This window comes from Acyrthosiphon pisum, chromosome A1 (assembly GCF_005508785.2).
Source record: "Acyrthosiphon pisum isolate AL4f chromosome A1, pea_aphid_22Mar2018_4r6ur, whole genome shotgun sequence".
NCBI classification, from domain to species: Eukaryota; Metazoa; Arthropoda; class Insecta; order Hemiptera; family Aphididae; genus Acyrthosiphon; species Acyrthosiphon pisum.
Window position 1 is genome coordinate 46,444,984 of NC_042494.1, and position 18,680 is coordinate 46,463,663.

General features: G+C 32.0%; 1 protein-coding gene across 1 annotated transcript in view; it reads right to left on the minus strand.

Moving 5' to 3' along the window:
• Nucleotides 1–2,199: 2,199 nt before the first annotated feature.
• Nucleotides 2,200–18,680, minus strand: part of LOC100168097 (forkhead box protein O) — a 42,119-nt gene continuing 25,638 nt past the window's right edge. Inside the window, exons 2-5 of the mRNA XM_001944687.5 lie at nucleotides 8,206–8,504; nucleotides 6,732–7,059; nucleotides 6,076–6,391; nucleotides 2,200–3,045 (exon numbers count right to left, since the gene is read on the minus strand). Coding sequence (XP_001944722.2) covers nucleotides 6,080–6,391; nucleotides 6,732–7,059; nucleotides 8,206–8,504 — 939 coding nt within the window. The 3' untranslated portion in view covers nucleotides 2,200–3,045; nucleotides 6,076–6,079. The remainder of the gene's footprint in view (nucleotides 3,046–6,075; nucleotides 6,392–6,731; nucleotides 7,060–8,205; nucleotides 8,505–18,680) is intronic.

Sequence of the window (18,680 nt, forward strand, 5' to 3'; positions counted from 1 at the left end):
TGCAGTTATTTTTTAAAAAGCAATCCACTGTAAAAATCATTAAATTCACAAAAAATAAGATGAAGACCCCGGCAAACCCTATGAATTTTTCCATTAAAACGACCTTAGAGTGACTGACAAAAATGTACTTTTAGTTGTTTGATTTAAAAAATATAAAGATTTTTTATTTGATAAAGAAGTTTACTTTGCATTGGTCGCAGCATATTATATATTAAATATTCGATATTTTTAAAATATTTTGTATAAAAATTTAAAATGTTTATTCTTGTTAAGTATTTGCTAAAATTGAATAAGTGCTCTGACCGATCACCGAAGCAAAGTAATCTTATTTGTGCATTCAAACATCAATACATTTTCTAAATCGAACGTTCAAAATTACTCGAACTTTGGCAGGCGTATATAACTATTTCACGTCCATAAATTGGTTTTGAATATTTTGATCTAAATGATATGTGGGTGATTGGTGGGGAGAGTACACACACTATTACACTAAAGATAATTTTACTACACTCACAAGACGAGCAGTGACCACAAGGAATGAAAGAATTGCCTAAACACAACTCCTTAAAAATTACACATTTGCAAGGACCCTTAATGTCCCAGAACCGAGTAGAAAACCAAATACGTCAGACGGCCATTTTCAATATGATACTGACTACTGTGATTCAAAATAGGTATACATTTTTCACGCAACACAACAATTAATTGTTTTGACAGAAATAATTGTTATTACGTCTCAATACATTTGTTAACTTTCATCAATCTGATCAGTCTTTGCATAAACTCTTTAATATATTAATGTCAATCATAATTCTTTTTTTATATCATTTAGATAAGAAAACAGTTTAAATTATCATGATTCGAAATAAAATTTTAAGTCATTTGTTTTGTGCTAAATATTCATTATAATAATATAATTATTATATGTATCACCAAATATAATGATAAAATAAGTCGCGTAGTGCCACATTCATTCAAGCCAATACACCAACTACTAGTTTAGTTAAGATATTAAGAGAACATACAATTTTAATTCAACCACAATTTTAATTTTAATAATATGTATATTACATAATTAACAATAAACGGTATGTAAATTTGCTACGAATTGGTAAAAAATTGATGTAAACAAATCATAAAGGCAGTTTGCTTTATTATTTATGAACATTTACACTATTTTATGAAAAGTTAAATACATAAGAAATGAAATACAAAACAGTTGGTCAAATATATTCAAATTATCTGTAAATCCATAACAATAAATAATCCGTATTAAATTGACACATTAAAAAGAAGCAACATCGGTAAATTTACATTTCAAATATGTTTTTGTATTTACATTTGTTGTTTTTAGTAGATAATAAATAATAAAGTAATAATCATATTTCATAATAATAATATAATAATAATCAATTATTAAAAGTTAGAATCGCTAAAACAAATTTATTCTATTTATCACTTCATTAGCATCTATAGAAAAAAAAATCATCATCTTATACCTTGTACAATATAATTCCCCAAAATAAGCTTATCACATTTATTTAAGCACACTAAAGTTTGCTTATACACATTGAGCTTGTACGGATAACAACAATTTTGTGCAAAAAAAAAACAAAACAAAAAACAAACAAACAAACTTCTACACTTTTTTATCATATTATATACAAAAAAAAGGTATTTTTACATCCATTTACCTTAACATTTATATGTTGTGTATTATTAATTAATATAAATATATAAGTTCAAGTATATGCTTTTATATATCTATACAATATTTATAATCATAATTAAACACAAAAGCTACTCATATTTGAAAATGTTATTTATGTTTTTGTTTTGGAGGTATATCTTTTTGAGATCAAAGGCACTGGCATATTCATTTAAATGAGTTAAATGAACAAAAAATATAAATATAAGTATGTATGTATGTATATATACATACAAATATTAACATTAAATATTTTTTGTTGCACAGTTATAAAAATAGTAAATACTTACACTGTCATGTGAAAATATGTTTATTATAATATTTATGGCACAAAAATGTAAAATAATTTTGTATTCTTTTAATTAATTATAATTTGTTTGATGAAAATAAACATTTTTAATAGCAAATACTTTCCATTGATATTTTTTTTTATACACAATAAATAATAACAAAATAATAATAATAATAATAATAATAAAAGAAAAATCCAATCATTTCAAAGACAATCAGTCTTTATTACTCAGCTCTAAGATAAGTGATAACATACACAATATACTTATATATATATATATATATATATATATACAAAAACACACCCATACGTGATCATGCATGCACGTTTATATATGTGTGTCTGTTTATGTAAATTTAACAAGATTAACTCAAATAAGGTATAAATATATGATTCTGAGTAAGTAAATGGAAATTGTCCTTGAATTGCATACACAGAGTGTAGCAGACATTTTTGTTAATCAAACATGTGTATCTATGTATAAATTAATAATAATGTGGATGTGGGCTAAAGTTTTTTTTTCTGAGCAAACCTATTTACAATACTTAGAATAAAGAGTTAACTTAAGATTTTTTTATTATAGTTAAAACTTGGAATCGCTCAAGCTATAACAAACTAACTCAAAACATATTTTTTAATGAATAAGTATTTAACATTGAATTATCTAAATAACAATATTATATATCTAACTATTACATGAACTTTAAAACTACAACAAATATTAGACTAATTTTAACAAATTATATACCTCTTATATAATATATGGGTTTATACAAGTAATATATTTCAACATGTACATGTAATAAAATATAATATTAACCTAGCATAGCAAATATGTGTATAGTAGAATGTATAAAATAGTTGTTACTTTAAAACGAACACATTTTTTTTTATGTATATATAATTTAATAACAATATTTTATGTATTATTATTTATAATGATTATAACATCGAAAATTAACATGAATTATCTGGGTGACATAATTAAAACACTTTCATAGATTTGTCTTTAATATTTCCCATAGAACACAGACATTTGTTTCAACTAGAACAAAACAAAAAAAAAACATAAATAAATACACAGTTCAAAAAGTTGATTATAATAATCAATAATAATGATATATAGTTTTACTAATAAATTAGGTCATTTGTCGTTTGTTAGCATTATAAATTTCCTATAGCTATTTAGTATATTATTCATTTTTTCAAGTAAAAATGAACACGACACTGTAACACTGCGCTGTAAGCCGTCCCCCAACCACCACCACTAGAAGCAATACACAGTAACTCTTAAGAATGTGATGAAAAATAAATGTTTAAGGCATTCCCCTCCATCCACACGAACGTCAATCACGGTAAATGTTCCGTTTACGTCATGCACAGCATCAGCATATTAAATTAGCAACGACGCACATTAATAAAATATATAAAAATAAAAATAATTAGTTACAAAAAATCTTCATGTTGTTCGGGATTTTTCATTTATTAGGTACTCTAGTTGAAATAATTTACATAAGACTAAAGATTAAGTTTTGCAAAGACTTTCAGTAGATTCTCGTTACTCCAAAATATTCTAAACGAAAAATCAAAAACCTTAAGAGATGGTCAAATACCTAGTTATTAAGTGGGCTGGAGCGTGATTAATTTTTGGTCGAAAACATAGCTCACGACTTCAATCACTACGCCTAATATAATGTTCCGATATTAATTTTGAAAACAAATTTGAATTTGACACTAAATTATCTATGCTTTGAAAATTTTTTTCTGATTTTTTTTTTTTTACTTAGAAATTCACTAACAAAAAGAGTAAAAATAGATCATATTCATAATTCAAATTTAAATACATTGATATAGAATATGAAATAATGTACGACAGTTAAAGCATAGTAAATTTTGAGGAGAATTCAAATCTGCTTTCAAAATTAATATGGAACATCCTACTGAGCGTAGTGATTGAAGTCAGAGGTAGTATTTTTTGAAAAAAAATGTTTGTCATTTTATAAAGCAATATATGTTGACATGTGTATGCGCGTAGGTAAAATTACAGACGTACATCCCGGTCACTATAATGCCCCTATAAAACGTGATCAGTACTATGAATTACGCACACTAATGTTAATTTACTTTCAACACATACACAAGACCCATATAAACAGAAATATAAAATGCCTAGTTTTTACTCCTTAGAATTGATTATGCTCCAGCTCCCTTAATGAGAATATTGTAGCTTAGCGCATTTATCATATCGTTCTGAAATTTGATTGAATATATACATTTAAACTGAATAGAGGTATAGAGTCGACTGCAAACAGAAACAATGAAAAACTAACCACTAAAGACGTTCAAAAAAATTTTAATAATATTATTAAACAATGTAATTTTCATGAGACGTTCAGGATTTCCAACAACAAACACGGACAGAGTCCACTACTGATTACCTACGTCAAATTTACATAAAGAAAAACAATTGAATTTCTTATCGAGTTGACAGTGAATGAATTACCTATTCAAATATTTAAATAATATGCTGTTCATGCAGAGAAAGATTATTAATTACTTATACATACCTATTATTATTATTATTATTGTTATTATAATAATATATAGTATACCATACACGGACAGCACACGTCGACATAAAACTAACGGTATAATAGAAGGGCACATCAGCCACGATTAACGCGACCTTTGAACTGTCGATTAATTCTAAATTCTTTAAAAATTAACGTCAATTAAAACGTCTATAAAATATCCACGTTTTAATTGCATGATCCATAATCGCGGTGGTTATTTCCATAGAATTTAAAATATTATAAATGTTTAATGTTGTCGTGATGATTAATAGAAAAAAAATTATTAAGGACCGGCCATAAAGTATGCGGCGCTGTTGATATGATCGGTTGACTAGCACCACTAACGAACGCAGACGGCAAGACGGCAAAGTGGTGGAGGCGACCCTGGGTCGTAAAAACCCGGACGCGAATTGGAAATATTTTAATAACACAAGTGCACTGGCCGACCTTTCAGAAACGAACGAGACGGTGAAGGAGCAGAGAGAAAGAGAGAGAGAAGTAATTTAAGTCCACGACGACATTGTTTCACAAAGGCGCCACCGTAACGATAAGATAGAAACAAAGACCCTTGTGAGGAAAGAACACGACCGGTAAAAACAAAACCTTACATAATTTGTACCGGAAATGATGACACGAGGCTACATAAAAAAAACAGGAAGGAAAATGCAGTTCCTCCTTTAAAAAAAGAAACAAACAAAAAACTGCGACCGAAAATTCGAGTAGATTATCTCGTCGCCGCGCCGGCGGGATTATATATAATTGTCATATATAGAACGATTCTTTTTCTCGGGTATTCTCAAGGGTTCTTTACTGAAATTGAATCATTAACGGATATTTGTCAGTGCTCCGGTTACAACAGAATACCCAGAAACCACTACTACTCCGAACGCTAGTGAGACCGCCGCATAAACACGAGATAACAAGACGTTTAGTAATTTATTTTTAAAAAAAAATCATATTTTTTTAATTTTATCATCAGTATGTTACTGTGTACACATAGGATCCACTCAACATACACATATAGAAATGATTTCACGACAGCACGGCGGCGACGTGACTCCACCTACTTCGAAACACTTCGATACACTGATAATATTAATAGAGACGAAAAAAGGTATGCATTACAACATGGTGGGTGTGCTTACGTTTGAATCAATAATCACAAAATACGGTGACCGCTAACACGAAATATCGAAATGTTAGAAGAACATAATATTATTATACGGACGGTGATTTCCATTCGGCTTTAGATTATATTTATAGCACTACGGCACAGGGGTGAACGACGATTTCGTATTTGAATCTAACAAAGCAAATGATTAAACAGGAGGAATTTAAAACTGCAAAAAGTTGAAAAATATATTTTTTAACCATTACATCTAAGTTTCGACAAATTCGATACGATTGCCATTTAGGACACAAATGACAAATCGTTAGTTGTTAAACGCACAATCGAAGATTAATATTTTAAATATCGTACAATATAACCCACACAGACACACCTGTTCAATGGACCCAATGGTGTCCGGAGGTGAACGACGATTGGTCGTGACTGACGGACGCCAGTGTCTGCGTGGTGGCTACCGACGGTTGCGGTTGTGCCGGTGGATTGAAGTTGTTGAAGTCCAAGCAGCCGCCCAGACTAACTTCATGGCTGATCACCTCGTCCACGTTGCACTCGACCGGTGGGAATTTGTCCAAGTTTATGTTGAGCTCATCGAATGACAAATGTGACGTGCCCATTATTTGTCCGACCACGGTGGCCGGGATGTTGTCATCCTGCTGGTCGTTCAACATGTTGTCGAACGATATACACTCCTGGGGAGGAAAAAAGTGTAAGTTCCAATAGTCTACTTGTACATGAAAGCTGGTTTTATAGTATATTATACTTATATAGTTACATGTACAGAGTTGGGCAAATTATTTAACAAAAATGGATTTTACACGTCCAAAGCCAGAATCCAGATTTTTAATTTTAGAATTTAAAGTCAAACGATTTAACATCATGCTCAACTCTGATCGTAACTATACGTATACTATTTTGCCTATAACATGATACCACATCAGTTGGTAATTATGGGTAATTAACAATAATGGTGTAGAGCCCAGTGCCCACTAATTGCCACTATACAACGATGACTCTTCCCGTGCGGCGTACCTGTTTTATGTAAGTGTTCTGGAGCTGATTGAGGTTGAAACACGAACACCCTTGGTAACCGTGGATAGAACACGACTGGATCGATAAGCTACTGTACGGCGGCGGGGGTGGACGGTTATCCAAGAACACGTCTCTGTAGCTTTCAAGCGTCTGTAGCGGCTGAGAAAGCCGGACGGCCTGTGCCAGCGAGCCGGCCAGCTGGTCGGCCTGGCCCTGTTCGGCCACCGAGTCCAGGCCGTAGTCGGCGGTGCTGAGCTGCTCGCTGAATATCGGTGACAGACGGCCAGTAGACGAAGCGTTTGACGAAGCCCGTGCTCTGAAGTCGGGACTGTAATGTTTAAGTACCCAAAGATTAGTGGTGCTAGTAGTTACTAACAGCAATTGCAATTTTAGAACCGAACTGTTAAGTATTTAATTCGATTCGAAAATCAAACTAATGAAAACAGAATTCGAACTCGTTTCGTTCAAAAACAAATTATTATTGTTTATTATTTTACTATATAAGTAATCAATAATAATCGTTTTTTTTTTTGAATAATGTAAAAAGTATTTTGAAATTAATTTGAATAGTTTGGTTTGGTTCATGTTCAAATAAAAATGTGTAAGATCGGTTCAGTTTGACCTCAAAAATCTAGGCACATAACATCAATAACCACTAAAACACGATAAGAAGACTAATAACTGTCTAAAACGGTTGCCTTAACCAGTTTAATACATATAATAGGTATTTTCTTTTAAAAATAATTATTTCTTGTACATGAGCGCATGCCCGTGCAGTTTAATATTTTCGGCTTCAATTCAATTACGATAAACTTTCGACGACAAATAACGGCCAAATAGCCCGATCAACAAGCTTATTAAATAAACATGAGAAGGGAACTTACACAAAACGATGCTTCGACGGTTAATTATTAAATATTAATATTATAATAGGTAGTCCATTATTATCGACACGCGTTCGTCGAATAGTTTACGTTATACCGCGTAAAATTGTGTAAGGCACACGAACCGACGAGCGCTGTCATTACGCCCATTGGCATTATGCACGACGGCATATTATTATTGTTATTTTACTTCCTACCAGAGTCCAGTACGTATAATATTATAATACACGACCACGGACTAAGATATAATGGACAAGAAACGAGCAGCTTATCACGGCCACGAATGTGTTCCTAGAGTTTACAGCGCCTTCTGTATAAAACATGGACTACGATACAAATTGTGAAGCCAAATAAAACCACCTGTAGCACTGAAAACTTCAAGAACAGTATTCTTATCAGCTAAGTGACACCTTTTCGTGGCCGTCCCCCGACCCCCGCCGACCATGTCGTTTCCAGTCCATTATATGTTAGTCCGTGTACATGACCGATGATGATATTGTATCACAACTCACAAGTAAAGAGTAATACACAAGAGTATAATATTGTATTTGACACGGGCACAACGAAAAGATATTTTAAAAATTACCAACCTGAATTGGTATCCCCTGAGGGGTGACACGGGTATCATGTCGGAGTTTTCGGAAATCGAAGAGCTAGGACTAGGCGTGTTTTCGGGATGCAGACCGTTGCGAATGGCCTCGACGACCTTCTTAACTCGCCCACGCTTCTTCTCAAATTTGGGCGTCTCCATGGACACTGCGCGGCGCCTGGACTTGCCGGTCGTCCGGCTCGCGTTGTGGTTTATCTGCCACCACGACGACTTGCCGGTGCCCTCGTTTTGGATCTTCTCGAACCGACTGTGAAGTGACAGATTGTGACGTATAGAGTTCTGCAAACATAAACGGTCAAATATTAATTATACGGTAGTGATGTAGGTATGTGTGTGTACCTAGTCTTAAGTCGTTATTATGCACGGAATACAAGTAGCTGTCGGGTACAGAATACGCGTCATTAAATGCATGTTACACTCCCTAATGACCATTTAACAGGATAATAATATGGTTATCGAAATAATCGACCGAACTCTAAACTATATAATATTATGAATAGGTATATAACGTGTGTAATATAATCACTGCAAATGCGTTGCATATAAATATTGGGTTTGTTATTTTTTATTTTTCCCCACCATTGAATATATTTTAATACTTAATTAATATACGTTTTGTGCAACTTATCAACGAATTTTGTTAGTGAAACGAGGAAGAATACGTCGACTTTCGAGATTATATTAGTAATCTATATGTATAGGTATATGTATATGGAAAGCCATATACATATTGTAAAGTGTTAACACTGATCGTGATCGTTTGAACACTAACCGAAAAGACAAACCTTGACGAGTACTCCCACCTACGACCTAGTGGATTTCGGAATACAAATTATCCATTTTAAAGTGAATATAAATTATGCGTTAATACGATGATTTAAATGATTTATTAATATGATACATATAATTATGTATCATATTAATAAATCATGCGTGGCCGCTGCCGGTGTACAATTTAAATCCTATAACGAAATACAATATGGTAATCGGTACGATTTGAAATCGTGTTAATTTTCAGTGTCCTCAAAAGCTATAATATTGCCTACGAAATTCGTAGCATTGGCACACGGTTGACGGACAATAATATGTTATAGGCATTAAGCGTGTCTTATAATACTGCAGTCGTCTTATTAAAATAGCGGATCGCCATGCCCTTTAATATACTCAAGGCTGAAATCCGGGAATACAATATATTAAGTATTATATCGAGTTACACACGACACGCGGTAGAACACGGTGGACCAATTAATTAATCCGTATGGTGGTGAGGTGTGGATGGTACGAATTCGACATCGTTATTTTATTTTTATTTATAGGTGAAATATTTATTTTATTTCGTCGCCACTACAGCCTACAAGATAGATGAAAAAAAATTCTCTACGGAATATATTAATTTGTAATAAATTAAATTATTGTGCTTGTGTGTCCATACGACCTTCTATATTTTTTTTTTCAATTTGATTAAGCTTTATTGAATGCACGACAGACAAGGATGGAAATATATAACGACGGGAATACCGAAACACAAGTGTAATGCGTAGTAAGTGCAATAGTCTCGGCCAATGACAGTAGTTCTTCAGTAGTTCTATAACAAGGGTTAAGTGAAAGATCAACTTTATGAACAAACTCTCCTTAGTCGATATTAAATATTATTATTTATTTATTTACGTAGTTCTTTAAGATCGTGATAGAACAAAATAAATTTTACTGGATTTTAAAAGCTCCCCCCAAAAGACATTAGTTGTCGGGGTTTAAGTTAATTTAACATAATGAAAATAAATCAGAAATTATTATCAGGTCAAATTGAAAATTACAGAATAAATATTGTCTACGATAAAATATTATATTCCAATTCGTTAGTTGAGCTTGTTCAAACCAAATTAATAGTTTTATCAATAAAGGTAAACAATTATCGATTGTTACTGAACATAAAATATAATTAATTGTGTTATATAAGTCATAAAATAAACTATCAAAAAATGATTCAACACGTGATTCAATTAATGAACCATTTTTAAAACTATATTTTATAAGTTTTTCATCTGAAAAAATATAATATCATATTAAAGTAAATACATAAAAAAAATTAAAAATAGACATAACAATATATTATTTCATAAGGTGTTACACAATGGATACATCTCCTCTACATCTATAATTACACACTACTAATTAGTAATTTGTAATAATTATAAAAAAACCCTTATGGAAACGAAATTATATTATTATAATAATGAACGTATTTTCAAGATCTCAACTATAAAATTATTATTATCTGTAGGTATTTAAAAAGTTGATAATATTATTTAACATTTTTATTTTTATTTTAAACATGTAAGTCTTATTCGTTTAAATTTGTTATTAATTGGTTTTTAAAAAACTTAGTTTCCACTTGTTTTTAATTATTATTTATTGATAAATTACTAGAAGTTTGAATGAATAATAAATATTCAAATCACTGACTACAGAATACACGAAACCATTTGTAAAATGTGGGACAACGAATCTTTTTTTTAAATAAAGCGATATTTATACAATGTTTGTTGACGAAAATAACAAACAAGATGATGTTGTTACATAAAAAATAAAAATATTTTAGCTCCTTATTAGGTATTGTTAGTTGTAAAAAAATGTATACAAATTATTTTATTAATAATAATGTATACCTAATATTAATGTATTTTTCTTAAAATTTAATTACGTGGAACAAGGTACATATTAATTTTATTTGTATTTAAACAAAAATATGTTTTTGGGCTGGGTACAAAAATTGTATATTTCTAACGCTTTGTTTATCACCGTATAAACGCATACATGTAAATATTTCCCTAATTCCCACTAGGTATATTGTATATAATATTATTCAATTAATGGTTACTTATTAATACATATTAATAAATCATAAATTGTCTCCAAAGTGGAAAATATTGAGTAGCGTGCTACGTTTTTGTCATACTTTTTCTGTGATACTCAATAAATCCACAATATTTTGATAATCGATGTTATATATTAAAATAAAATATAATTCCACAGTTCGTGGGAATCGCAAATGGACTCTTTCTGAAATTACTATTTAAAGAGTCGTAATAATAATATAATCATTACAATCTAATGAGGTACCTATATTATAATGAACATTGGAAACTTCACGATTCTTCCGTTGAAAATATCAAATGGTCTTCAGTCTTCACTATAAATAAATGTTTATATTAATAATTTTTTGTATAGCCCAAACAGTCGAAATACACAATAATAGGATGTTAATAATTTATATATCGGAAATAATCGTGAATAAACCAAGACTATTGTGACAAAAACCGCACCACTACGTACACTTTATACTTTTCTACAGATTACTACATAAATCGACAGTAATTACTTATTACTTTATTAGTTATTAATAATCAAATTTATTGTATTAAGTATATTATATTTTCATGAACATTATTTAAAAAAAATATATAAACACTGTTCAAAAATGTGCACTACCACAGCTCTATGGCGAGTATGAATAACGATAAAACTGTAATATTATATTTCATATTAATATGCATTACTAACGCACAGGTTGATTTTTAGATTTTCGACCTTAAAACCGTTATTTAGCCGATAAGTCGATAAAACTCGGTCCGTGAACTTTTATGGTGGGAGGGAGGAGAGGTGAAGCACCAACGTACTGAGAGGAAGGTGCTGAGTTTGGGGGACGCGTACTAACATCCGTGTAAGCCAAGCCGAAAATATACATTTGGCATTTATTAGCAAACGGGATAAAAAAAAAGTTCTGTGAAAAGTCAAAATGCCTCGTCATTCTCGTCGAGTACATCGAGTAGCAACATGTTGTATTATTATTGGTACAAGATACAACCTAACCTAACCTAGCCATCGACTGATTTTCTCCCTCTTGAAAACGACACCCGTCGCGAGATGTACCTGGTGTAGTGTTAGAAGATGATGTGCTGGGGTTCGCGCGAATTTTTATTAAACGACGATTGGCGAGAACGTGTGCGCGGCTCATACTATTGGCAAACCGGTGCGTGTAATGAGATATTATGTACCAAGTGAGTGTGTGTGTGTGTGCGTGCGTATGAGTGTGTGCGTATTTGCAGCGGCGCTCGTTAATGAATCTATATTATAATGGATGCGAAAAAATGAAATCATTTTTGTACGACGCAGATACGTCGATGACGCGCTATGTAGCAACATTGTACTAGGTTAGGTTTTATTTATTTATTTTCGAGCATTCGTGTTATTGTTATTACAGTCACCATAAACAAGTGAATTCACGCAAAATGTCGGCATTTTAAGTGTATGTGTGTGTGTATAAGAGTGCGCGAAAAACTCGCGCGCCCGAGACCTTGGAGTGGCCAACGACAAAACCGCGGTAATGCGGTGACGTAACGTCCGACAAGTTGGCAAATCCTCACGATATTCTATTTATCTATACTGCGTTGTACTTTTCGAAATAACTATCGAAACCGTTAACGACTGGTAAAGGTTTTCCGAAGTCTTTATTGGTCATTTTCTGTTACCCTCCGAGTGAGGTCAGTCAAAAGGCAACGAAGGATAACAGTTTTTGTACGAATTGTTTTACGTATACCATTACTGCATTACTATCGCCCTGCAACCGCAGTAGAACAATAATTATTATTATAGCAGTGTCTTCGGAAGTAAAAGGAAAAAAGGAAAATTCGACATAACTTCACTCTGGAAGGTAATATAATATTATAATATATGTATAGGGAAAGAACACGAAAAGGAACGAATTCGGCGTACATTATACATAGATAATATAAGAATGGATAGGACCAGTTCCATATGGGGCCATGTGCTTTTTTGGGGAAGAGAGAACGTAAAGAGAGAAAGACGATATGGGGTTTTTTAAAGTTATGTGCAAATCTATTTTATTAAATAATAATAATAAAATGATAGTCAGTTATATTTAGATATTTGTCAGTTTATATTTTGATTGTTGTGCCCCCTGTGCCTGGAAAATGGAAAATAATATTTTAACAAAATAAAATTATGTTATTTAATATTTATTATTATTTATCAATTTTCATGTTAATATTTGCCCTATATAACCTTAAAAATAGTATCACTAAATTTTCATATGATAAGTTCTTATGTCCTATCCATTCTTATATTATCTATGACATTATATTATTAATATGAATGATAACAAATCAATTCTTGATAATTTCGTTATTAATATGAAACAAATTAAAAAGTTCGATGTAAATATTAAATTATTATTATTATTATTATTATATATTTTATTATCAAGTATTATCACGCCCAGCGAGGGAATACTTAATATTGGAAAGATGGTAAATTACGGACCGCGTGTTTCAATCCGTACAATAATATTATTATACTGATCGTACGATAAAAATAAATGGTTACTACGAAACGATTTCGCTACGTCACACATCGATACATCCGCATTCCCTTCCACGCGAAGTCAGACCAGAAGTATGAATACATATATTATGGGTACCGCCGACCGAGCAGAAAGTGTCGGTTTTCATCACACGTTGTCTTCCCACCGCTCCGAAAAATTTTCGAAGTAATATTATAATACAAACGTATGTCTTATAATAAAAAAAATATAATATTATTCTATGTACCAAACACCACGACAACGTCATCGTCTACTACTACGTTACTACTACTATTACCACTATTATTATTATTATTATTATTATTATTATTATTATTATTATTATTATTATTACTACTATTACTACTATTACTACTACTACTACTACTACTACTACTACTACTACTACTACTACCGAGACAAACCGGTTGTCCTTCAGAGGCCTCGACCGCTTTGCGGGTCGGCGGCGGCGGGCAGCGTTTCGTCATTACTACGACTACCGTGGCGCTAAAATATGTTCTCCTAAAAATCTCGTCACCTATATATAGACGCGCGTAATGTGATCGATGCGATCGATGTGGACGACGACGACATGGCTGCCGCCGCCCGTGGCGCAAGCTTACACACACAACAACTCCCCTCGGCGGTATGTCATTAGACTCGCCGGACAAACGTTTTCGAAACCCACTCGTAGTCGCCAATCGGTGGGTACGATAATGCTATTATACGTCCACACGATCGTGTGCTGACTTCTGCGGCTGACGGTGTGTGTAATAATATGAAGTAAGATGTGTGTATACTATGCAGTACTCCCGGGCTCACCACGGTTTCTATTGCAGGTTAGGTACAAACGCGCGCGCCTACGGGGGACATCCATTGGGTAATTAAGACGCAACACACACTGTAACACAGAATACCGGCCATTAGACGACCTCGAGTAGTGCTTTATCAACATTTAAATTTTATTTTGAGGTTGGTTGGATATTTTGTGTTGTGCATTTCTTCAATAACTATATGTATTATGGAAATCGAATATATATATATACGTATTAAATACACGTAAAATGCGCACGAGGTATGTTATATATATATATATATATAATGACATGGGTAATACACATTATTATTTTATATGTGTATCATATTAGTATATAATAGTATATTATATTTTATCATGTACATAAGATAAACATTTCTTAATGGGTTTTATTTATATTCACTTTAATTGGATTCTAAACTTAACCGGTATCCTAAATATAGAGGATGATGCCCCGCTAACATATTATGTGTTACTGTGTTACCACTTATAAGGTTATGTGTACGGAATTTCTTTCCACGGCGTTCCATATGAAAGACATAAACTAAACGATGCAAATTCGCTAATGGACCAATATTGTAGGTACAAAAATCATCGTTTTCCAAAATATTTAAAGCGTTAAATGATTTACAGTAAAACTAGAATTATAGGCGTATTTTTTAAAAATAATGTACGCGTTATACTGACACATACCCAACGAGTTAATTAGACGTTATAGGATTTCAGGTAGCTAAACTAATATGGTTACAATATCTGTACGAATACATTTTACAAAATAATTATGTAGAGAAAAATATTTGTCAGCTTACTGTTTGACTAATCCTCTTACACCTACCTACTTAAAGCAATAAGTACATAAAGGTAATATTAGAACGAAACAGATGTTAGGAATTAAAAACCAAACCATTTTTGTCGGTCACAATATCAATGAGTTTTTATAATGCTTGATCGGTGATAAGTTTGCCGAAATTCTTTTAAAAAAAATCCTTTTCACTACCTACCTATGACGTATTCTTTGAATCTTCGGGAATCGTGAATATAAATCTGAATAGTAAGAGGGAGTAAGGACAAAAAGACTTTCGGCATAAATATTTTACACATGCATAAAATTTTATCAATAGACCCTTTCGGTATATATAATATGTTCCAGTTAAATGGAAATCATCATATCCTCGCGATACATTTGCAACTCTATCCACTCATCCTGCATCTGCCACCACCCCGTGCGTTAATCTAAAGGACCATTGTCCGGTAATGGTGGGCCAGCTGTTTCAAAAAATCATGAGAGAATTTCGGGGCAAAAAGGGACACTGACAAACAATATTCCGCGCCCCCGCAACCCTTTTTGTGTAAAATTCCCAGGAAACGAATTTCTCACGGTCGCAATAGTGGATGTTCGCATGCGCGTATATGCATATATAATACATGAATAATAAACGTAAAAACTTCCAAAATGATAGAAACAATGCCAGTTTCAAACGGGTACGAGGGTGACAGTAGACATATCTCGCGAGACCTAGATCCATAATTTGACATGAATGTCAAAATTGAAAACTATCAAAAGAAAAATAATTGGATCGTCCAAAAATATCGTTGAAATTGTATGCCCGGTGATCAAAAGCTGTGCTGTTGACTATTTTCGTTAGGGTAAAATTTAGTTTGACATTTTCGTTCATCAAAAGGAAACCCAAACGTTGTTTATACCTACTACAAAATAAAACCGAAATACAAATAACTTTAAAACTAGTTAACAAAAGTCTTGTTATGGCATTATCGATTACTATCGATTACAATGATGGTTTTGAAATTGCCCAGAAGTGATCATTCTTAAACGATTATAAAATGAAGCAACTAATATATACATACACACACACACACAAGTTTATTATACATATATTATAAAGGTATACACGATCAAGGATACAAAGCGACGGTTCTATCAACATAAATAGTACTATTAGAACAAAATTAAGTACATAATATTATATTATACACAGTAGTGGGTACACCTATCAAAAATCGTCATAGTTTTCAAAATATTTTAATTTTTATTACACCCGAAAACGTATATTCAGAATAGTTTAAAACCTATAATATTCTTTCAACTGGTAATATTAAATCAGGTTATGCACTATAAGTATTTAAATGTAAATTAGGATAAAAATAGACTTGAAAATAATATATGCATACAATTTAAATAGTATTATATCAGTGTCCGACTCGAGTCTAGACACGTGATAAGGCGATTGATCACATTTTTCAGATTTGGGCGGAGCGACGAATACATTGATATACCATCATTACAGAATGAAATAAAATATTATTAATTCAATCATACAGACGACAAAATACAGCAGATTGGGGGGTAGTGCTATGTAGAAAATACGGTAGAAAAATGAGAACAAAGATTTATCATCAGCTTTTAAAAATAATAATATTACCAACGAGAAAGCTCACTATTTTTGTTCTCGATTCGACAGCACGGCCAGGTCTATTAGTGTAAAATTTACGTACAGCAAAAAAAGGAACTCATTTTGAAACTGAGCCCATTCTCCTTTCTACGCTCTCACTCACTGCGGGCTCTTGTACATACAGGCCATCATTTATACGCGTATGCTCTATCGGACACACGGATCTGGAAACCGGTTGGTTAGGTGGAATTGAAATTAGATGAGTATATTATCAGAAAAGGATATCAATTAGAATCTATAATAAATCTGGTTATTATAATGCACATGTATCATTTTCGTTTTTCCCCTAGGAAAAAAATATAAAGAATATAATATTTTCTAAATTGTTATCAGATAAGTATCACTTTCTGTTGGTTTTTTTTTATTTTAGACTTCCACTTATCGTATAAAAGTTCTAGAAGGATATTATTATGAAGAATAAGTAAAAAATTAAGGATCATCTTCATGGCCGTACTAGTGGATTATTATAATTATTTTTGAGCACCACGCATACATCCCGTTGTAGGCGGCCAGTGGTATTGGCCAGCGGCAAGGTAATTCTGCTGAACAAAAAACGAAACGTACGATACAAGACCATCGAGGTCTTTGACCGTCCAAAATGATTATTTTGCGACTTGGAACGCATTTCACGTTTATTTTCTTTTACTCTCTTACGCACACGCATGGACTATATGAGACAATACATAATAAATGATTGGCAGATGCTGATGACGCCGCCCGCCACATCGGTTCCGAAATCATAATATGAGATTATAATATTATTAGTTCAACATAATTATTAATTTTTGATTGTGCATAATAGTAATAATAATTATCCACTTCCGTCTAACAATATTATATTGATTCGAGGATTTAGAGATTTAGAAAATAAATAAATATTTTTAATGTAACATGATTTCATACTTTATTGTTTATACCCACTCTACCCACACTTTTTTGTTATTATTATGATTATTGTTAAGGATTGCAATCTCCAAATAGACATTATGTACTGAGAAAATATATTGCGTTTTATCCCGGGGAAAAAAAGCGTGGGTTTAGCTGAGCTAGAATTCCGTGAGTTTTAAATAGAATGATTTTGACCAACCCCCAAACAAAAAGTTAGAAAATAAATCACTTAACGTAACTATAATTTAGTCAAGCGTGGAAGCGAGTAAAATATTGATAACATTTTTTAAGAAACAATGATGAAAGCTACACGTTGAAATATACAACAATATGTAATATTATCAAGGCTAGATACATCTATTAAAAATTAAATAAAATGATTTAATTTCATTTAATGGCGTTCATTCAATATATTTTTGAAAAGCTAACGTAAAAAAATATGTTAAATACAAGAACACCGGCATTACAAAATTAAATCAAAATATTAATAACAAACCAATGATATGTATATTGTATATTTATTAAAACGGTATGCCGCAGGAATTTAATTCATTATTTAAAAAATGTACACTGTAAAAGTTGTTTAATTATGAAATATCGAAATGTAAATTTAATGCTCACGTTAAATACCAATATATAATATTAATAGTACCCATAATGCGCGTGTGTGTGTAAATGCCAATATTCTGAAACACACATAATATCCGAATTTTAGTCAGATCGTGATTTATCAACGTTTCGAAACTATTCGTTTGAATACAAATATTCGTAATAAAACCTCCGGCGCGAGGCGGTTTTTTATATAGGTTATTTTTCGCGGAATTCCTATTGAACAGACCAACCACCACCACGTGGGTCATCGGCCGATTTTTCGATTAAAAACGCGGACAAAACAATTC